Source organism: Salmo salar, chromosome 29 (genome assembly GCF_965601325.2).
Source record: "Salmo salar chromosome 29, fSalSal1, whole genome shotgun sequence".
In the NCBI taxonomy this organism is placed as follows: domain Eukaryota; kingdom Metazoa; phylum Chordata; class Actinopteri; order Salmoniformes; family Salmonidae; genus Salmo; species Salmo salar.
Window position 1 is genome coordinate 19,703,327 of NC_138319.1, and position 24,290 is coordinate 19,727,616.

Sequence of the window (24,290 nt, forward strand, 5' to 3'; positions counted from 1 at the left end):
ACAAGCCCTTAACCAACAATGCAGATTTAAGAAAAATAAGTGTTAAGTAAAACAATTGATAAGTAAAAAATTGAAAATAAAAGTAACAAATAATTAGTAAGCAGTAAAATAACAAGCGAGGCTATATACTGGGGGTACCGGTACAGAGTCAATGCTCGGGGGCACCGGTTAGTCGAGGTAATTGAGGTAATATGTACATGTAGTTAGAGTTAAAGTGATGATGCATAGATAATAAAGAGAGTAGCAGCAGCGTAAAAGAGAGGTCTGGGTAGCCCTTTGATTAACTGTTCAGGAGTCTTATGGCTTGAGGATAGAAGCTGTTAAGAAGCCTCTTGGACCTAGACTTGGCGCTCCGGTACCGCTTGCCGTGCGGTAGCAGAGAGAACAGTATATGACTATGGGTGGCTGAAGTCTTTGACAATATTTAGTGCCTTCCTCTGACACCGCCTGGTATAGAGGTCCTGGGTGGCAGGAAGCTTGGACCCAGTGATGTCCTGGGCCATACGCACTACCCTATCTAGTGCCTTGCGGTCGAAGGCCGAGCTGTTGCCATACCAGGCAGTGATGCAACCAGTCAGGATACTCTCGATGGTGCAGCTGTAGAACCTTTTGAGGATCTGAGGACCCATGCCAAATCTTGTCAGTCTCCTTAGGGGGAATAGGCTTTGTCGTGTCCTCTTCACGACTGTCTTAGTGTGTTTGGACCATGATAGTTTGTTGGTGATGTGGACAACAAGGAACTTGAAGCTCTCAACCTGCTCCACTACAGCCTCGTCGATGAGAATGGGGGTGTGCTCGGTCATCCTTTTCCTGTAGTCCACAATCATGTCCTCTGTCTTGATCACATTGAGGGATAGGTTGTTATCCTGGCACCACACTGTCAGGTCTCTGACCTCCTCCCTATAGGCTGTCTCATAGTTGTCGGTGATCAGGCCTACCACTGTTGGGTCATCAGCAAACTTGATGATGGTGTTGGAGTTGTGCCAGTCCATGCAGTCATGAGTGAACAGGGAGTACAGGAGGGGACTGAGCATGCACCCATGAGAGGCCCCCGTGTTGAGGATCAGTGGGGCGGGTGTGTTGTTACCTACCCTTACCACCTGGGGTTGGCCTGTCAGGAAGTCTAGGATCCAGTTGCAGAGGGAGGTGTTTAGTGTCTCAGCCTCCAGTATTTATGCTGCAGTAGTTTATGTGTCAGGGGGCTAGGGTCAGTCTGTTACATCTGGAGTATTTCTCTTGTCTTATCCGGTGTCCTGTGTGAATTTAAATATGCTCTCTCTAATTCTCTCTTTCTGTCTTTCTCTCGGAGGACCTGAGCCCTAGGACCATGCCTCAGGACTACCTGGTATGATGACTCCTTGCTGTCCCCAGTCCACCTGGCCGTGCTGCTGCTCCAGTTTCAACTGTTCTGCCTGCGGCTATGGAACCCTGACCTGTTCACCGGACGTGCTTGTTGCACCCTCGACAACTACTATGATTATTATTATTTGACCATGCTGGTCATTTATGAACATTTTAACATTTTAACATCTTGACCATGTTCTGTTATAATATCCACCCTGCACAGCCAGAAGAGGACTGGCCACCCCTCATAGCCTGGTTCCTCTCTAGGTTTCTTCCTAGGTTTTTGGCCTTTCTAGGGAGTTTTTCCTAGGGAGTTTTTCCTAGCCACCGTGCTTCTTTCACATGCTTTGCTTGCTGTTTGGGGTTTTAGGCTGGGTTTCTGTACAGCACTTTGAGATATCAGCTGATGTACGAAGGGCTATATAAAAATAAATTTGATTGATTTGATTTAGTCCCAGGGTTCTTACCTTAGTGATGAGCTTTGAGGGCACTATGGTGTTGAACGCTGAGCTGTAGTCAATGAATATCATTCTCACATAGTTGTTCCTTTTGTCCAGGTGGGAAAGGGCAGTGTCGAGTGCAATACAGATTGCATCATCTGTGGATTTGTTGGGGCGGTATGCAAATTGGAGTGGGTCTAGGGTTTCTGGGGTAATGGTGTTGATGTGAGCCATGCCAGCCTTTCAAAGCACTTCATGGCTACAGACGTGAGTGCTACGGGTCGGTAGTCATTTAGGCAGGTTACCTTAGTGTTCTTGGGCACAGGGACTATGGTGGTCTGCTTGAAACATGTTGGTATTACAGACTCAGTCAGAGACAGGTTGAAAATGTTAGTGAAGACCCTTGCCAGTTGGTCAGCGCATGTTCGGAGTACACGTCCTGGTAATCCGTCTGGCTCTGCTGCCTTGTGAATGTTGACGTGTTTTTAAAAGGTCTTACTCACATCGGCTACGGAGAGTGTGATCACACAGTCATTAGGAACAGCTGATGCTCTCATGCATGTTTCAGTGTTACTTGACTCGAAGCGAGCAAAGAAGTAATTTATCTCATCTTGTAGGCTCGTGTCACTGGGCAGCTCGCGGCTGTGCTTCCCTTTGTTGTCTGTAATAGTTTGCAAGCCCTGCCACCATTTCTTTTTCCATTCGGCCATCAGATTTGCCACCAATGCTCCTTATAGGACACATCACTGCACTCTATACTCCTCTGTAAACTAGTCATCTCCCTATACCCGTCGCAAGACCCACTGTTTGATGCTTATTTATAAAACCCTCTTAGGCCTCACTCCCACATATGAAATATCTACTGCAGCCCTCATCTTCCACATACAACACCCGGTTCTGCCAGTCACATTCTGTTAAAGTTCCCCAAAGCACACACGTCCCTGGGTCGCTCCTCTTTTCAGTTCGCTGCAGCTAGCGACTGGAACGAGATGCAACAAACACTCAAACTGGACAGTTGTATCTCAATCTCTTCATTCAAAGACTCAATCATGGACACTCTTACTGACAGTTGAGGTTGCTTCATGTGATGTATTGTTGTCTCTACCTTCTTTCCCATTGTGCTGTTGTCTGTACCCAATCATGTTTGTGCCATGTTTTGTGCTGCTACCATGTTGTGTTGCTACCATGTTATTGTTATGTTGTGTTTACTACCATGATGTGTTGTCATGTGTTGCTTCCTTGCTATGTTGTTGTCTTAGGTCTCTCTTTATGTGGCGTTGTGATGTGTGTTTTGTCCTATATTTACTGTAACGAGTGCGCTGAGAGTCGGGGAGCAATTTCAGGCAGTGAGTGTTTTAATAAATAAATAAATAAAAGAAAGAATGAACACGAAACGCAAACAACGCACCGACATGAAAACAGAGTCAATAGCACCTGAGGAAAGAACCAAGTGGAGTGACAGATATAGGGAAGATAATCAAGGAGGTGATGGAGTCCAGGTGATTGTCATGAGGTACAGGTGCGCGAGACGATGGTGACAGGTGTGCGGGATCATAAGCAGCCTGATGACCGAGAGGCCGGAGAGGCAGTATACGTGACATTTACACTGTATTTTTTTTATTTTTTTTATATCCCAGGCCCCGTTACCCAGAGGAGGCCTTTTGCCTTTTGGTAGGCTTTCATTGTAAATAAGAATTTGTTCTTAATTGATTTGCCTAGTTAAATAAAGGTTCAAATAAATAAACATCCGACGAGCGTCGGAGCTTTTATAGTACGATTCAGTCTTAGTCCTGTATTGATGCTTTGCCTGTTTGATGGTCCATTGTAGGACATAGCGTGATTTCTTATAAGCTTCCTTGAAAGTGGCAACTCTACCCTTTAGCTCAGTGCAGATGTTGCCTGTAATCCATGGCTTCTGGTTGGGGTGTGTACATACGGTCACTGTGGGGACGACATCATCGATGCACTTATTGATGAAGTCAGTGACTGATGTGGTGTACTCCTCAATGCCATCGGAAGAATCCTGGAACATTTTCCAGTCTGTGCTAACAAAACAGTCCTGTAGCTTAGCATCTGCTTCATATTACCACTTTTTTAATGGCCGAGTCATTGGTGCTTACTGCTTTAGTTTTTGCTTGTAAACAGGAATTAGGAGGATAGAATTTTGGTCAGATATGCCTAATGGATGGTGAGTGGAGAGCTTTGTACGTGTCTCTGTGGGTGGAGTAAAGGTGGTCTAGAGTTTTTTTTCCCCTCTGGTTGCACATTTAACATGCTGGTAGAAATTAGGTAAAACAGATGTAAGTTTCCCTGCATTACAGTCCCCGGCCACTAGGCGCGCCGCCTCTGGCTGAGCGTTTTCCTGTTTGCTTATGGCCGTATACAGCTCATTGAGTGCGGTCTTAATGCCAGCATTGGTTTGTGGTGGTAAATAGACAGCTACGAAGAATATACATGAAATCTCAATAGTGTGGTCTACAGACTTCCTTAGATTTCTTGCACCAGCTGTTGTTTACAAATATACATAGACCGTCACCCCTTGTCTAACCAGAGGCTGCTGTTCTATCCTGAAAAAGCGTAAAACCCGCCAGCTGTATGTTATTCATGTTGTCATTCAGCCATAACTCTGTGAAATATAAGATATTGCCGTTTTGAAAATTGCTGTGATTTAAAACAGTCTAAACAAACATGATTCCCATGTTTATGTTGTAAAGTAAACAGGACTATGTATTTAAATTTATATGCACAACACAATGGCAGCCCATAAAACATTTTTAAAAAAATTGTAATTGGTCTTTTGACATATCAGATCAGCTCTTTTGGCATATATTGGGCAAACTATGTAAACTATGTAAACACAGCAAACTGTGTAAACCCAACCATAGAGAAACGCATAAGTGTTCTGTTTAATTATATGGATTTTAAAGTCTTATGTATATGTATATGTTTTTCACGCTCCTGATAAGATCAGTCGACTAGAACATTTTTAGGACAAGGCTATCCCATCCAATCACACATTACTAATAATTCAAGGTTTCTTCCTTGTACGAGTTAGGCTACTTCAGACATCATTCGAATTACAAGACATTGTCAAGCCAACAAAGTGGTTGAAGGCAAGATGGCGTCCATTTATCACAGCCAATGATCCTCAGTCATTACAAAGACAGGCCAATTAAACACAAGAGGTGTGTTGTGAAACAGCATCATCGTTGCCACTCTCTTTTCTTTTGTTTTAGATGAACACTGCTTCCATGACAACGGACATTGGTGAATACACCAGGGGGAGAAAAAAAAACTTCTGCTTTCACCTGTCTTTTTTTCTCTCTTTTGAAAACTATTTTTACTTTCAGGTTGCTAGACTGTGCCTGTATGCGAGAGACAAGAAATAAGTATGTACCCATTGTAAGTAGTCTACTTGCAACTGTTCAAATACTAGCAAAAATAAACTATGGAAAGTGAAATGACCATGTAAATCTAGATGGAGGGGAGTTAAAACAAGTGTTTGTACACCCAATTCATCAGGGCATGGTCTCTACAAGGTGTCAAGCGTTCCACAGGTATGTTGGCCCATGCTGACTCCAATGCTTCCCACAGTTGTGTCAAGTTGGCTGTACGTCATTTGGGTGGTGGGCCATTCTTGATACACACGGTAAACTGTTGAGCATGGAAAAACTCAGCAGCGTTGCAGTTCTTGACACAAACCGGTGCGCCTGGCACCAACTACCATACCCCGTTCAAAGACACTTAAATGTTTTGTCTTGCCCATTCACCTTATGAATGGCACACATACACAATCCATGTCTCAACTGTCTCAAGGCGTAAAAGTCCTTCTTTAACCTGTCTCCTTCCCTTAAAGTGGATTTAACAAGTGGCATATATAAGGGATCATAGCTTTCATCTGGATTCACCTGATCAGTCTATGTCATGGAAAAAGCCAGTGTTGTTAATGTTTTGTTTCCTCAGTGGTATATTCATCATAATAATCACATAGGATCGTAAAGACAAGCACTCTGGTCACTTTGGATTGGATTATTGTGTGGTTTTTACTGCATTAGTCCTTTTGGGACAATGTATGATACAGTGTTGTGCCCCCCTCCCTCCTCCTTTGACAGTCCTGGTTGCATTGTAAACCTAAAATAGACTGTAGCATCTCTCTACTATACTAGGCTACTGCACTTCCATGAGATGTCAGAGAATCTGATTATTCATATTAGTTACCATATTGTATATATCAAATTTTAGGACTAGGCAACAGTAGATATCGTATTTAATTAGTATTCTAATTTCCCAACAGGGAACCTTTTGATTCACCTTATTTGAGTCACCTTTGCGGAATCTTCGGGTAGTTTAATCAGCGAAAAGGGGAGTGGATTAGTCGTTCTTACCGCTAATATTATCTTTCTTTGGGGCAGTTTTGCTTCAAAAGAAACACTTCTCATGCCTATTCTTTGAGGTTATCTAGTCGCGGAAACAATGCCACTGACCTAATAGGGACTCAAGCCGACATTGGGCTGTCACTGCTCCCTGCTCCTATCCCGCATTGACAGCGGGGCTACTCGAAGGCTTGCAGGTCGTATGCTTTGCTTTGTGTGATACGGGAAGCTGCTCAACGTTTTGTAGCGCTATATGAAATCGACATTGTGATAAGGACTTTTTTTTCTTCCATCTTTCCTTTCAAAAAGCGGAGTTTATAATTCGGCAAGTAGAGATGAAGAATCTACTCCCTTGGATAGTCCTGACGTTTTGGATATTTTTAGAGGTGAGCAGTCCTTTAGTTGTCAATAGAAAAGCCGATGTTGTCAAACGGGCGTTTTATGGGATAACGTTCTACATTTTGCTAAAATTATTATTTTAATGGTCAATTATTTCATTTTTGGTGAATATGGTGTTTTTGTTTGCCCCCTTCCTCAGATGGCATGCACTGTAGGCTACAGTATAATTTGGATATCCTTTGTCTTTTTGTCCAACATAAATCTTCATGTATGTAAAATTAACCAAGGCAAGATGGAAATTATTTTACTGCTGCATAACCATACGTGATACTGTCTGGGTTCCTAACTTTATCAAGCCCCAACAATATAGGTTTAAAAAAAATAAACAGTAGCCTATAGGCTCTTACAAACTCTTCAGGGGCAACACATTTGTTTTCTTTGTACTTGAGAAACATACATGGGGAATTATCCTCTTAACCCACTGAAATTCACAATGTGGAAGATTGTTAAAAAATTTGACAATTTTACCGATTTTTTGTTGTTGCAGATAACCATTTCTATAATTGTTTTCTAATAATCTGCCATGATTTGTAAAACGTTTTTTGTGCACTTGGACTATCATAACACTGTAAGAAGTCTTTGTTAGGGATTCTGTCAAGTGTTATTGCTTGCATTACAATATATATTTACTTCCCTTTTGAATTTTGCCATGCTTTTAAAGTCTGTTGAACCTTGTCCTTGCTCTGTGGAGGATATCACGCTGTCCTGTACTTGGCTTTGTATGGATGCTCATGTCCTATAATATTTTATTTCATTCATGTTATTAGAGTAAAAACTAGTGTAATAGGTTTTGTTTAGTCCATCAGTAAAAGACTATATTTCACACACACACCGACACACACTCAGTTCAAAATCAAATCAAGCTTTATTTATACAACACATTTCAGACATGGAATGCAACACAATGTGCTTAACAGGGAAAAAACTAATTAAAACAATAAATAAAAACTGAAATATTTACTACACAGCAAACACAAGACAATAAAAAATATATATAACAATAAAAACTGAATGACTAACAAGCATAAGTAGAAGCAAAGCTAAAAATGTGTGTTTTGGGGGCATAGTAACTAAAGGCTGCCTTGTGATCCTAGGCATGAAAAACAGTCCCACATCAAGTTGAATAGATTCCAAGTTATACCATGTTCACCAATCTGCTTTCACCCACCACCAACCTACCTCCCAAAAAGTGTAAAATCGTGGATAAGAAATACATGATTACCACTGAAAATCTGACTACTTATTTGATTTAATAAAGTGAGAGCAAATGCATAAATTCTAGCCTAAGCTGCAATTACTAGGCTTTGCTTGCTCATGAAGAAGATCCAGAAGTGGTCTGCTTTACTAGTAATAGTGAAATATTTGGGTGCATTGTTGGAAAGGCAGATCAGTTGATTTGCTTGGGCATATGTAATAGCTGTCCAGAGAAGTCACCAGTGTAACAGATTTAATCGTACTTTGTGTAACTCTTGCATTGTGTTTTTTAATGACAGGACTGTCCAGCCAGCGATCCCAGTTGATTGGTGTTTATTCTTACGATAGACACTAGGTAGCACATTAGATGTGCAGGACAATCGTATGTTGATGGCTGTAGAGTCGTGATTCGTCGCTTGCATGTCAATATCAGACTGTGTATTTTGTAATCAAAGACAAAAATAGTACAAAATATAATAAATGCAGGTAGGTACCTGACGATAGACAAAAAGGTAACACAATACATGTGCAGGACAACAGTATGTTGATTGCTGTAGATTCGTGATTCGTCTGTTAGCATGGAAATAGCTCCCTGCTAATTCAGATAATGCGACCATTACAATTAGAGCATGCTAGCCAACTCACTCTTACAGCAATAACATAGAAAAGCACATCCTAAGATGCCCCAATATCTCAGGTACCACACACACATATGACCAACCGGGTCGATCCGGTCTTATGTATCAACATTTTAAATCGTTTTTTTTTTTATATTGGATAAAAGTAGAGATTTAGAGCTAGAAAATACACTACAGTTGAGGAACAATGGGAAAGTAATTCTGCTTTGAAAGTTGATAGACTTGTAACCCCACTTTTGAGAAAATGGCCCCCCTTGAATGTTTTGGTACACCCTCTTTGTCTACACCCATTCAGCATTGTTCACGCCCTCTTAAGCCTTAGCCCCACCCATCTCTTTAAGAATTCACATGTGAGGCCATTCGCTAAACAGAGAGAGTACGGTAGTGTACTAAACAACCAACGATTTCAAGACTAAAGGCTGGTTTATTCTACGTCTATCGACATGTCTGTAGACAGTTTTCGCAGTGACATTATGAACATTCTATTGTCGTCCGACATCAAACTTGTCGTCGTCATTATGAAAAAGTATAAACACAAAAATTATAGGCTGCATGGTATCGGCAGCCTGGTAGTCCAAAATAGCACAAATGGTGTATTTTAACATCAATAAACCAATCCGTTTAAAAATGAATTTAGTAAATGTCAATCTAGCAAACCAGGCAACTAAAAGTAATTTTGTAAACAATGTTTTGGTTTGTAACAAGCTCGCTAATGTTAAGTTAGCTGGCTAGCCATTTCAAATAATGACCATATCATATAGCTGACAACGTCTTTACTTTAGCTAATTTGTATTCTTTATTACAGGAAAATAAGTGAAATGGTTACTTGCATAGTGGAGTCTTTTGTTTAGATATGTAGCTAGCTAAACAATTAATCATAATCCCAACTCAAAACGTTACTACCCTGAATGAATTTGCTTGTAGCTAAAGCTAGCCAACTAGCTAGGTTCAATGTAAGCTAGCTAGCTAACATTAGGCTGTAACTAGCAATGCAAATGGCACTTAGATACAAATAATATTACTACACAGATCATACACTTAAAACTACATTGGAGGCGGCTTATGGTAGAGAAATTAACATTACATTCTCTGGCAACAGCTCTGGTGGACATTCCCGCAGTCAGCATGCCAATTGCACACTCCCTCAAAACATGAGACATCTGTGGCATTTGTGTTGTGTGACACAACTGCCCATTTTAGTGGCCTTTTATTGTCCGTAGCACAAGGTGCACCGGTGTAATGATTATGCTGTTTAATCATCTTCATGATATGCCACACATCTCAGGTGGATGGATTATCTTGGCAAAGAGAAATGCTCACTAACGGGGATGTAAACAAATTTGTGCACAACATTTGAGAGAAATACATTTTTTTGTGCATATCAAACATTTCTGGGATTTATTTCAGCTCAGAAAATATGGGACCAACACGTTGCGTTTTAGATTTTTGTTCAGTGTAAATTCAACCAACCAATAGGAATACATAAACCATCAAATATGTATTTATTCAGTGTCAAGTGGAAACTTAACCAACCCTCTTATACATAGCCACCTTTCGACAGTGAGAGAGACTGGTTATAATGTAAAGTGTCATGTCCTCATCCGGCTCGGGCCGGCTCACTGGCAGCGGAAGGCTCTCCAGCAGTTATGTGACCAGAAGCTTCTGTGAAGAGGTTTAATGTATGGTTCTGTGGAGATGGAGGTTTAATGTAGAGATTGCAGTTCAACGACCCTGTGAGTACAGAGTCTGCCTCGCCATGCTGGGAGGCCAGGATTCACCGTCCATCTGGGGTGCAGCTTGCCAACGATTGCATTAACCTCCCTTTCTCTCTCCTCTTCTCGCTTTCTCTCTCTCTTCCATTTGTGCTTAGCTGGCAGCTCTGTGACTAGGAGAGGGCTGGATAAGTAAGAGCTGTAGTATAGATAGACTGCCTATGGGCTCCTCTTTGTGTAAGATGCTGTTATGTTTATGTTTTGTGAACTTTCGTTAATGCACTGCATTAACTCAGCTTCTATCTCCAGGACATCAGACTGTTAAACAGTCCCCAATAGCCGGCCTCCTCCCAGTACCCTGGCATGAACCTTAGTCACTGTTACTAGCTGGCTACCACCTGGTACTCTACCCTGCACCTTAGAGACTGTCATTGAACACTGGTCACTTTAATAATGTTTACATACTGTTCTACCCACTTCCTATGTACGGTGCATTCGGAAAGTATTCAGACCCCCTGACTTTTTCCACATTTTATTACGTTACAGCCTTATTCTAAAATTGACTCAATGTTTTTTTCCCTTATCAATCTACACACAATACCCAATAACGACAAAAAAAAAGATTTTTAGAAAATGTATTAAAAACAAAAAACTTAAATCACATTTACGTAAGTATTGAGACAAATCGCTCAACACTTTGTTGAAGCACCTTTGGCAGTGATTATAATGTAGCCTCAATTCTTCTTGGGTATTTTTTTATTTTACCTTTATTTAACTAGGCAAGTCAGTTAAGAACAAATTCTTATTTTCAATGACAGCCTAGGAACAGGGGCAGCACAACAGAATTTTATCTTGTCAGCTCAGGGATTCGATCTTGCATCCTTTCGGTTACTAGTCTAACGCTCTAACCACTAGGCTACCTGCCGCCCCTATGACGTTACAAGCTTAGCACACCTGTATCTGGGTAGTTTCTCCCATTTCTTCTCTGCAGATTCTCTCATGCTCTGTCAGTTTGGATGGGGAGTGTCGCTGCACAGCTATTTTCAGATCTCTCCAGAGATGTTCAAGTCCGGGCTCTGGCTGGGCCACGCAAGGACATTCAGAGACTTGGAGCAGGTTTTCATCAAGGATCTCTCGGTACATTCTCTGTTCATCTTTCCCTCCATCCTGACTAGTCTCCCAGTCCCTGCCACTGAAAACATCCCCACAGCGTGATGCTTCCACCACCATGCTTCACTGTAGGGATGGTGCCAGGTTTCCTCCAGATGTGACGCTTGGCATTCAGGACAAAGAGTTCAATTTTAGTTTCATCAGACCAGAGAATCTTGTTTCTTATGGTCTGAGAGACCTTTAGGTGCCTTTTTGGAGGAGTGACTTCCGTGTGGCCTCTCTACCATAAAGAACTGATTTGTAATATGCTGCAGAGATGGATGTCCTTCTGGAAGGGTCTCCCATCTCCACAGAGGAACTCTCGAGCTCTTTCCGAACGACCATCGGGTTCTTGGTCACCTCCCTGCTCAGTTTGGCTGGGCGGCCAGCTCTAAGAAGAGTCTTGGTGGTTCCAAACTTCTTCCATTTAAGAATGAAGGAGGCCACTGTGGTCTTGGGGACCTTCAATGCTGTAGAAATGTTTTGGTACCCTTCCCCAGATCTGTGCCTCGACACAATACTGTTTTGGAGCTTTACGGACAATTCCTTCAACCTCATGGCTTGGTTTTTGCTCTGACAAGCACTGTCAACCTTATATAGACAGGTGTGTGCCTTTCCAAATCATGTCCAAACAATTGAATTCACAATAGGTGTGCTCCATTCAAGTTGTAGAAACATCTCAAGGATGATTGACGGAAACAGGATGCTCAATTTCGAGTCTCATAGCGAATGGTCTGAATACTTATGTAAATACGTTTTTTTTTTTTAAATATGGGGTAATCCATTTTAGAATAAGGCTGTAACATAACAAAATGTTGAAAAAGGGAAGGGGTCTGAATACTTTCCGAATGCAATGTATATACTGTATTCTGGTCATGGCTCATCCTATATAACTACTGCTGTACATACCTTTTCCTATTCATATGCTGTCTATACATACCATTAATCATTTATATTGTTTGTTTGTTTGTTTGTTCCCCACTCTGTTGCTCTTTCTGATATTATTTGTTTTAAACTTCTTGGATGATGTGTGTATTACTGCATTGTTGGAGCTAGAAACACATGCATTTCACTGCACCTACAACAACATCTGTGTACGCGACCAATGAACTTTGATTTGAGCTGAAATCGAGTGTACGTGTCTTGATGTATAAGATTTGGTAGCCTAGCAGTTAGAGCGTAGGGCCAGTAACTGAAAGGTTGCTGGTTCCAATACCTGAGCTGACAAGGTGAAAAATGTGTTGCTGTGCCCTTGATCAAGGCACTTAACCCTAATTTGCTCCAGGGGTGCCATACTACTATGGCTGACCAAGTAACACAACACACCTATCCAGTGTGTGACAAAACATATTTTTTTGTCCTCCATCGTTTGACCTTTTTAGGCCACTGTACGCCCTATATGTGTTAGACAGGCATTGCTCTGTGCAGTCACCCATTTAATAAGAAGTTAGTTTCGAGGCTTAGTGGATGCGGCCTGTCTGAGCGTAATTATTTTGTAATTATATTTAGCATGCCTTTAAAGGACGAGTGCACGTCCTGATTTTGGCCTTGTTTTTCATGAATCCTCATTGAGAAGTGCTAGCGGACATGACCGAAGGCAAACGAGAGTTGTCTAGGGTGTGGTTTGATGTGGGTGTTTCTTGGGTATGCCTTTTGCCATTCAATCACAAAAATGGCAGTAGTGCAATAATTAATTTCTTGACAGCAAGATGCCCAAACACACACAGTATTTGACTAAAACAATCATTTCTCAAACCTTGCTTGCATTTGTATACGATCAGTGTCTCTGTTATACGTAGAAATTAAAATCACTTAGAGCTGATTTCCTGGTGTTTTTAAAGTCTTTTATGTAAAAAGGGCCACCAGTTGGAACCCAGCAATAGTAAGTACAGCAAGGTAAGTAAGCTAAGCTAGCTTTGCTATGGAGAGAACGATTCACCATCTTAAGATGGTGATCTAATTCAGTTATTTGTGTATGCTAAAGCCTGCTCTGACCTTGTGTTTAGCCAAGCTGACAGCAGCTAGCGAGCATAGCTTGGAGATATCAGCTGTCTAGCTGATATTTCTCTGTTAAATCAGTTATGACAAGAGCCAATGGCTGGAATGTGTTTTCATAAAGACACTACTATAGTTCTACAACATCTTGCTACGAAAGTAGCATGCAACTTAATTTCAACGTTTCATCACATTATGTAAATGCAGGTTATCATGGAAATGTTGTCAACCATGAATTGAATGCCCAGTCTGGAGATAGTTACCCTACAAAACAATATTCTATAACTGGCTATTTTTGTCTCGTCTCGTCTCTCCTTATGTCCGCTGTTAGATCTTTCCCGGGGGACAAATCCCACAACAACTAGCTAATATTCCTACAAAAGGTGTAGACTACATGTGGACAGTGCACAAACATCGCCCAGCTTGAGTGTACATATTTATCCACAAAATCAATGTGTGTTTGTTACAAAGACAACATTTTATGCTGTAAATATCATTTTGATATGCTTATGAAGAAAGTATGTCAAACGCTTATTTTATTGAACCTTTATTTTCAGGGAGTCATCCTGAGACTAAGGTCTCTTTTTACAGATGAGCCCTGGATTACAAAAAATACTAACATCGAAATATAAATACAAAATGCAAGCAGAAAGAAAAACACTGTCATAAAAAACTAACACATCAGTAATAAGATCCTCAATCATTTTAGCAGACACGCTTATCCAGAGTGACTTACAGGAGCAATTAGGGTTAATCAAGGACAAATCGACATTTTTCACCTAGTCAACTCGGGGATTCAAACCAGCGACCTTCCGGTTACTTGCCCAACGCTCTTTACCACTAGGCTACTTGCCACCCTCAATCAACTTGCTGAATTGCCCTAGAGGTACCAAAACATCCAATTTAAGAACATTTTGAATATTGTTCTACAAATATGATGCAAGGTAAATCGGCTTTTAGTTAACTCGGAGACCAAAGGAATTTCCAGAGTTGGCCACCCCTGAGACCGGGTGTGGTAACTCAAAGTCTAAAGTTTTAGTAATGATGTTCAATACAGTGGGTGTTAGTATAAAGGGCTTTATACATGAAAACATAGCAATGTATCAGCCTACATGACATCAGAGGGCCAACCAACTTTCTGGTAGAGAATGCAGTGATGAACACTAAAACTGTCGCCCATTAAAAAAGGTAGAGAATGCAGTGATGAACACTAAAACTGTCGCCGATTAAAAAAGGTAGAGAATGCAGTGATGAACACTAAAACTGTCGCCGATTAAAAAAGGGGAAGTGCACGATTATAAACTGCATCGTACGGCTTTAATGAAGTGGCATTTGCGTTCAAATGGATGTCGCCATAGTCTAGCACCGATAGGAACGTTGACTGAATAATCTGCTTTCTACTATTTAGCGAGAGGCATTACCTATTTCTATAGAAGACCATTTTTTTTCTCAGCTTAACTAACTCATCAATATGCTTTTTAAAAAGACAGCTTGTCTTCTTTCCAGATGCCCAGATATTTGTAAGCAGAGGCACGATCAATAGGGACCCCATCCAAAGTACATAGGTTTAAATCATCAGTTATTTTTATGCGCTCTAGAGAACAGCATGTACTTAATTTTACCTGCATTCAATACTAATTTCAGGTCAAAGTTTTTCTGTAGTACAATGAAGGCAGACTGTAGTTCAGATCGAGCCTGGTCAATCGCGGGGGCAATAACATACACAACAGTATCATCGGCATACAAGGACAGGTAAAAACAATTTTGGACAGAAGTCAATATTGTTCATGTGAAAAGTACAGGACCCAGAATTGACCCCTGCAGGACAGTTTTCGTTATGTCCAGAAAATCAGATTTAACACCAACAGAATGTGTATCTAAAGTGATTTCTAAACCAGTTACATGCAGCCTGGCCTAGGCCAATTTGAGGAAAGCCTCTGCATTAGCAGTGAGTGATCAACAGCATCGAAGGCCTTTCACAGGTCAATGAATAGGACAGCGCAATGTTGCCTTTTATTCATACTGTTAACCACATGTATAACTAGGAATGCGGCAGAGATGATGCTATGACCTGGTCTAAAACCTGACTGATGTACATTTGGAATACATTTTAAAGATAAATATCTTAGCTGAGAATGAATCAAGGATTCTAATATTTTAACTAGGCAGGAAGTTTAGAATTAGGGTGATTTTTTTTATTATTTAGGTCACAAGGTTCAGCACCTTTTGTGAAGGGGGAACACATAGGCCTTCCTTCCAAACCTTGGGGATTCAGCAATCGGGGGGCAGAGTTGCAGCAAAAATGGTTCAAGCAAATCAACCCTAGAATATATATATATTTTTTACATCAATCTTAAGCAAGGCGTCTAGCACATTTCGGGCAGTAAATTGTTGAAATGAAAACAGATTCACTGGAAGTTGACGGGCTAACCGTAGAGTCAGCTAGAGGCTGGCAGAGGGAAGAGAAAATTGATTAACTGACCAGGCTCAATTAAACCAAATAAAAAGCCTGCCGAGATAAAAATTATGCTTAAGAGCATCATTTATCCCATTCTTCTCAGTTTAGATGACTTAGTCAAACGGAAGTTGCTTAGGCAGGGAAGAAGAGAAATGTGTACGCTTCAGTGCATTAACTGTTTTCCAAAATTTTGAAGGATCACCAGCAGAGAGAAGAAAAAAAGTAGCTTACCTCGCAAATAAAAACAAGTTGTGTGTAGAGTACAACTTCAGCTGTCTTCAAGTCTCCAGTGGGTAATGACGTTCTTTCCATCTATATTGAACAAAAATATAAACGCACCATCAGAGGAGGCTGGTGGTAGGAGCTATAGGAGGACAGGCTCATTGTAATGGCTGGAATGGAATTTATGGAACGGAGCCAAACGTGGTTTCCATGGGTTTGAAACCGTTCCAGCCATTACCACGAGCCCATGATCCCATGTTTCATGAGCTGAAATAACACATCCCAGAAATTGTCCATACGCACAAAAAATGTATTTCTCTCCAATTTTGTACACATCCCTGTTAGTGAACATTTCCCCCATGCCAAGATAATCCATCCACCTGACAGGTGTGGCATATCAACAATCTGATTAAACAGCATGACATTTACGCAGGTGCACCTTGTACTGGGGACATTAAAAGGCCACTCTAAAATGAGCCGTTTTGTCACACAGCACAATGCCACAGATGTCTGAAGTAATGAGGGTGCGTACAATTGGCATGCTGACTGCAGGAATTTCTCTACCATAAGCCGCCTCCATCATTTTAGAGAATTTGGCAGTACGTCCAACCGGCCTCACAACCACAGACTACAATTATGTAGCCTAATTGTCTTACTCCTGTCTACAAAAATAAATAAAACCATTCAAAATAGGCTACAACACCAGAAAGCATGATTTGGCCACAGAGGATCATTGGCTTAAAAAACAAAGAAACGGAGTTGTTTTAGCCTACAGTCGGAAGGGTCCGCAATTTGGGCAGCACATGCTGCAAATACCAAATGGATGATTGTTGAGTTCTAACTGTCAGTGAAAAGCAGAGAGAACCAGCCAGGCATATCACAATATTTTAAAATACAAATCATGGAAAAACTGTTTGGAAAACAAATGGCTATTGCTGTAAAGAGATAAGAATGAAAAGACTCCAATCTGTCTTTATCAACATTCTTAACTTAATTGAGCGAACAGTAGCCTATATTATTGGCACCTGTGGAGAACAAACGCCATATCCCCGGTGAGTGTGCATATTCACTGTCTTTATCCTTGGGTCAGTGCCACAATATGATGTCCAGGTTAGATGGACGTCATATTATAAACTCAGCAAAAAAAGAAACGTCCTCTCACTGTCAACTGCGTTTATTTTCAGCAAACTTAACATGTGTAGATATTTGTATGAACATAACAAGATTCAACAACCGAGACATAAACTGAACAAGTTCCACAAACATGTTACTAACAGAAATTGAATAATGTGTCCCTAAACAAAGGGGGGGTGGGGGGGTCAAAATCAAAAGTAACAGTCAGTATCTGGTGTGGCCACCAGCTGTATTAAGTACTGCAGTGCATGTCCTCATGGACTGCACCAGATTTGCCAGTTCATGCTGTGAGATGTTACCCCACTCTTCCACCAAGGAACCTGCAAGTTCCCAGACATTTCTGGGGGAATCGCCCTAGCCCTCACCCTCTGATCCAACAGGTCCCAGACGTGCTCAATGGGATTGAGATCCGGGCTCTTCGCTGGCCATGGCAGAACACTAACATTCTTGTCTTGCAGGAAATCGGGCACAGAACAAGCAGTATGGCTGGTGGCGTTGTCATGCTGGAGCGTCATGTCAGGATGAGCCTGCAGGAAGGTTACCATATGAGGGAGGAGGATGTCTTCCCTGTAACGCACAGCGTTGAGATTGCCTGCAATGACAACAAGCTCAGTCCGATGATGCTGTGACACACCGCCCCAGACCATGACGGACCCTTCCCCTCCAAATCGATCCCGCTCCAGAGTACAGGCCTCGGTGTAATGCTCATTCCTTTGACAATAAACGGGCCATCCGACATCACCCCTGGTGAGACAAAACCGCGACTCGTCAGTGAAGAGCACTTTTTGCCAGTCCTGTCTGGTCCAGCGACGATGGGCTTATGCCAATAGGCGATGTTGTTGCCGGTGATGTCTGGTGAGGACCTGCCTTACAATAGGCGTACAAGCCCTCAGTCCAGCCTCTCTCAGCCTAGGGCGGACAGTCTGAGCACTGATGGAGGGATTGTGCGTTCCTGGTGTAACTCGGGCAGTTGTTGTTGCCATCCTGTACCTGTCCCGCAGGTGTGATGTTCGGATGTACCGATCCTTTGCAGGTGTTGTTACACGTGGTCTGCCACTGTGAGGTCGATCAGCTGTCCGTCCTGTCTCCCTGTAGCACTGTCTTAGGTGTCTCAAAGTACGGACATTGCAATTTATTGCCCTGGCCACATCTGCAGTCCTCATGCCGCCTTGCCTAAGGCATGTTCATGCAGGGACCATGGGCATCTTTCTTTTGGTGATTTTCAGAGTCAAAAAGGCCTCTTTAGTGTCCTAAGTTTTCATAAATGTGACCTTAATTGCCTACCGTCTGTAAGCTGTTAGTGTCTTAACGACCGTTCCACAGGTGCATGATCATTAATCGTTTATGGTTCATTGACCAAGCCATATCTTGGGTATCTCATACCGGTAAGAAAGGAAATCTACTTTCACCCCTGCTACAAAGTAATATGAAAAGAGTGCAATTGCTGAACTTGTGTAGATATTCTAAACAGCGTTTTGATAACTTCCAAGTGTAACAGTTCCATGTAGAATAAACAATCCTTCACATAATACTGTAGAAGCAGTGTTCTGCTAATATAACATCGACGGTACCATTTTAATGAAATAACAAAAGACGATAAAGTGTCTTGTATAATTTTCCCGCTGAGTGCAAGGTCTCTCCCTATTCAGACATCGGTATCAACCGGTCTTTCAGTCAGAGGACTCCGTTTCAAAAGCATCTATTTTGCCCATCTGTATAAAAACGAGAGAGTTGATGAGTGACATGTATTGAAAGGGTGATATTGCTTAACACTTCTGATGTACTGTGTTATTAATAATCACCTTTTGTCCCCATCGGAGGTGTTTGCCAACGCCTGATGGGCATGGGAGTGTAGAGCAGATCCAGGCCAGTCTCGTCACTGATATTGGTCATGAAGGAGCCTGATTTCGGCTCCTATATCACGGAGGGGCATAGAGGGGAAAGACCGACACCGTCAAGGAAGCCACCAATAAATACACAGTGGAACATAGCCAATCATAGATGCTAATTCACAAGGGACACGTGCCAGCATGGCACTGGCTGGTTAGCATTGCTCACTCGGGCCCAAGAGTATTCCATTGGCACAGTGGAAGGGGGCATCTCCTTACAACATACATGATGCACATATACGCACAGCACTGATTACATTATCAATGGTGGTTAGGTGAATTCCAGGACCGATAGTATTTTGACTAGATCAACTGTGACCAACCTGATTCAAGTGTCTTCCATTACTCTGAAGCGGGACTGGTGTCTGGCCACTGCTTCAGTCTTCTGGAACAGCTCTTGATATGGTAGGAGGTTCCCACGATGCTGTTAAACAACACATCCACCAGGTTTTATACGTAGCCTGTGAATGAAATGAAATATCATCACTCAATAAACATATAGCGGGGGGGGGGGGGGGGAATATATTTCTCTAGTTTGAAAGTAATTGATATGCTAATAGAGGGGCTAACTACAGAATAGATTCAGGCCGGTGATGATACGTTACTATGCAACCAGCTTTGTACGTTGCTGAATGCTTGCTGATACGTTTTGATATTTGCTGCCAGAGCTATGGCTATATTTGTAGTAGGCAAGTACCATTCTTCTTTTATTTTTGACTTTAGAAATTTTGACACTGGAATTCATGTTTCTGACTCATATCGATGCCACAGGACATTTTTTAAAAGCAGAGACGTTGGTTCAGTTGAATTTTAACCTGCGTATGATCAACAATGAATCTGTCTGTTTACATTCAATATTCAATTAATGATCTTAAATTAAACTGTTCCGCTTGCTGAATTGCTAAATATTATTGCCTTTATTTTTGCGGAGTGATGTTTGAGAACCTCCTTTTTGAATGTTTTAGTATTGCAAGAGTAAGTGCACCCAATGATATGCCTCTGGACTCGTGGTGCTTACTTGCATTTTCCCTATTGTTGTATCAGACTTTGTATTAACAATGTACACTGCTCAAAAAAATAAAGGGAACACTTAAACAACACATCCTAGATCTGAATGAAATAAATAATCTTATTAAATACTTTTTTCTTTACATAGTTGAATGTGCTGACAACAAAATCACACAAAAATAATAAATGGAAATCCAATTTATCAACCCATGGAGGTCTGGATTTGGAGTCACACTAAAAATTAAAGTGGAAAACCACACTATAGGCTGATCCAACTTTGATGTAATGTCCTTAAAACAAGTCAAAATGAGGCTCAGTAGTGTGTGTGGCCTCCACGTACCTGTATGACCTCCATACAACGCCTGGGCATGCTCCTGATGAGGTGGCGGATGGTCTCCTGAGGGATCTCCTCCCAGACCTGGACTAAAGCATCCGCCAACTCCTGGACAGTCTGTGGTGCAACGTGGCGTTGGTGGATGGAGTGAGACATGATGTCCCAGATGTGCTCAATTGGATTCAGGTCTGGGGAACGGGCGGGCCAGTCCATAGCATCAATGCCTTCCTCTTGCAGGAACTGCTGACACACTCCAGCCACATGAGGTCTAGCATTGTCTTGCATTAGGAGGAACCCAGGGCCAACCGCACCAGCATATGGTCTCACAAGGGGTCTGAGGATCTCATCTCGGTACCTAATGGCAGTCAGGCTACCTCTGGCGAGCACATGGAGGGCTGTGCAGCCCCCCAAAGAAATGCCACCCCACACCATGACTGACCCACTGCCAAACCGGTCATGCTGGAGGATGTTGCAGGCAGCAGAACGTTCTCCACAGCGTCTCCAGGCTGTCACGTCTGTCACATGTGCTCAGTGTGAACCTGCTTTCATCTGTGAAGAGCACAGGGCGCCTCTGGCGAATTTGCCAATCTTGGTGTTCTCTGGCAAATGCCAAACGTCCTGCACAGTGTTGGGCTGTAAGCACAACCCCCACCTGTGGACGTCGGGCCCTCATACCACCCTCATGGAGTCTGTTTCTGACCGTTTGAGCAGACACATGCACATTTGTGGCCTGCTGGAGGTCATTTTGCAGGGCTCTGGCAGTGCTCCTGCTGCTCCTCCTTGCACAAAGGCGGAGGTAGCGGTCCTGCTGCTGGGTTGTTGCCCTCCTACGGCCTCCTCCACGTCTCCTGATGTACTGGCCTGTCTCCTGGTAGCGCCTCCATGCTCTGGACACTACGCTGACAGACACAGCAAACCTTCTTGCCACAGCTCGCATTGATGTGCCATCCTGGATGAGCTGCACTACCTGAGCCACTTCTGTGGGTTGTAGACTCCGTCTCATGCTACCACTAGAGTGAAAGCACCGCCAGCATTCAAAAGTGACCAAAACATCAGCCAGGAAGCATAGGAACTGAGAAGTGGTCTGTGGTCTCCACCTGCAGAACCACTCCTTTATTGGGGGTGTCTTGCTTATTGCCTATAATTTCCACCTGTTGTCTATTCCATTTGCACAACAGCATGTGAAATTTATTGTCAATCAGTGTTGCTTCCTAAGTGGACAGTTTGATTTCACAGAAGTGTGATTGACTTGGAGTTACATTGTGTTGTTTAAGTGTTCCCTTTATTTTTTTGAGCAGTATATTAGGGAAATTACTTTGACTTTGTGAGATCAAACATCCACCGTCTCTGGTTCTCTCAGACTCTGTCTCACACTCAAACACAGACACAGGTGTGGATATAACAATGGATTTTAAATGTAACAACTCTCATTATTTTCTTGCATGCTGTTATTCACCATTCAACTCAAGAATCCCCTTGTACTTAAAACACTGGAATAAAACTAATTTTCTCTGTCAAACCATCCTCCTTCATATTCCCCTGTCCTGTTGAACTTCAAACATGAACGTCTGTCCAGCCCTTTTCTGCTTGACTTTACATAGTCTTTAAGTGGGGCTTTACATCCGGCTCCTCAGTAGTTTGTCTGAGGCCTAAGCACAGAGCGGCTTTGGGCTAAACGCAGTGACGTGGTGGGCTAGCCGAGCTAATCTGAGGAGAAAGTATTTTGAGGGATTAGCGTCTGCTCCCGGCTCACCCGCCACGCTGGATAGCCGCTGTGCAATGATCCTTTCTGGGGTTGTTTGTGCTCACTAATGGAATCGACATCCCTGTGGTTTGACATTATCGAGCCACTTGTGCAAGGGAGGGAGGTGGTGGGGTCGGGGGGACGGGGGGACGGGGGACGGGGGGAGCAAAGGACTTTCATCTGTTTCCTTTCTCATATCAAGTGAGCTAAACATGTTAATGTGTGGTTTTCCTCTGTAATAAGAATTGTCCTCTGTGGCAGTGAAGTTATACTTCCTGAAACAGTGCTGCAGCCTTGAACCTTCACAGGAAGTAAAATGAGCATTTCAAAATGATTTGAAGAGGCTAATGTCACTATACATATTCTGTTTTTCAACTGAACATGATGAACCATCACATATTTATGGTCGCTCCCCAGGTGCAAAAACGGGGAAAATGGTAGTAGGAACATGTAGCCACGCATGACCTTGCATTTTAAAATGTGTCTTATCACAAGCTAAACACTTACACTACTATGTTAGGTTCACTGTGAGCCACACGGTATAGAATCAGGTTGACCATTATAATCTAATAGATGAAGTAGTAGCCTTACCATTAGGAACACGCCTTCGTTGTCTGATTTATAACCCAGCTACAGAAAAATGACATGACTAATGAATACACACAGGTCGGATTAATGCAGGAGTTTAAAATCATTTAGAAATCCAATATCGTTTCGATGTAAATTGCCTTTTGTGATACACTGTGGTGAATTTCCCCACTGTTACTTTACATAAAACCAGCCAACATGGGGGGTGCTGTCCGGTGGCCTGCGTAAACTGTGGGTGAATAAAAGCTCTGGAGTATTCTATCACATTAAATGGGTTTAAATGTTTGAGGCTGATTGTAAAGAGGGAGTTAAAAAAAAACTAAACCAACAACACATGTCCTTCCAATGTCCCGGCCTATCTGGGACAAATCTGAGCAGGACGCCACAGTTTGCCGTTGCATAGCGGTCACTCATTCAGTTGTCCCTTCAGCTGTCGCTCTGCTGGTCTACTGAGAATACATTTGTAAACTCCCTTGTTTTAATGAAGCTTGTCAGTGGGGTGGGAGACTAGTTGTTCTGGTTTGCTCTGAGGCTGGCCTGGATATCTGGAGTCTGTCAGTTCCTGATACTACAATACATGGCTGTGGACCCTGCTGTTGGCAGTGTCAATGTGGGTAAGTTGGTCCCACAAACAGACAGGCTGGGTGGTTGTCTCAACCATGGCGTCCCTCTTCCTGCCAGGGCTTCCCTGCCAGGGCGTCCCCATATTGTCTATCCCAACAGCCAACACGTTGACAAATGCTCCATTGTATGGCCCTAGTCTGTATGACCCAACCTCCCTCGTGACTGTCCCCCTTCTCTGGTGGCAAGAGCCAGGAAACATCCTAGGGTTGTGTTTAGGGGTTGAACCCCCATCTATTGTGCCCTCAGTGGGCACGCATTGTGTGAAAACACCCCCCCCCCCCCTTCCCTTTTTTGGGGCCCAAACCACAAAAGGGATTCCTGGGGAGAAAATATCACCCCAACCTGCCCCTCATGGCTGGTGTGCGACTGGCGTGGTGCGGCAGAAAAGGTCTCCACTGATGGGAACTGTTAATTACGTGCCCATGACCTTTCCCCAACCCGTCGGTCGGTGCCCCTTTTCACTTCTCTAATGAAGCTGCTGTGGAAGTGGGTTTTTGTTTCAACCACACTTCTCGGAAGACAGACCAGGCTTCATTGTCTTGTTGACTTCATCTCTCACCTCAATGAGAGCTTTGTCTGTGGATGCATCTCAATAGTCTGAACTAAAGTGGCGCCTCTCCTCATCTTTTTCCAGGACTGGGCAGGTGTGAGCAGTAGGGCATGGGTGCCAATTCCCGAGCAAGCCGCATTAGACTATTGAGATGCAGCCCAGGTGTACCCACATGATACCCATTTTATAGCCTTTATATGAATTATATTACTATACAGTGGATGGGTGATTACGCAAAGTTACACGGAAGAGCAAATAAGGGGCATCCATTTGTTTTATTTAGACAACACACAGAGCTTGCCAAATCTGTGAAAGTCAAGGAGAATTATGGAAAGGCAGAGTGAACAGCTTTGCAACATGTCCTTGACAAGGTGGTATCATTTAAATGACTCTGACAACACATAATTATTCAAAACAAAGACTCCCTTTTCAAGGACACAGCTGCAAACCTTTCCTGAGGCTTCGGCGGAGGACGGTATTGTGTGTTGCACAAAG

The 24,290-nt window shown here is 42.7% G+C and overlaps 1 protein-coding gene across 1 annotated transcript in view; it reads left to right on the plus strand.

Moving 5' to 3' along the window:
* Nucleotides 1-6,240: 6,240 nt before the first annotated feature.
* LOC106590285 (WW domain binding protein VOPP1) overlaps nucleotides 6,241-24,290 on the plus strand; it is a 94,208-nt gene continuing 76,158 nt past the window's right edge. Inside the window, exon 1 of the mRNA XM_014181130.3 lies at nucleotides 6,241-6,543. Within this exon, the coding sequence (XP_014036605.2) occupies nucleotides 6,493-6,543 (51 nt within the window). The 5' untranslated portion in view covers nucleotides 6,241-6,492. The remainder of the gene's footprint in view (nucleotides 6,544-24,290) is intronic.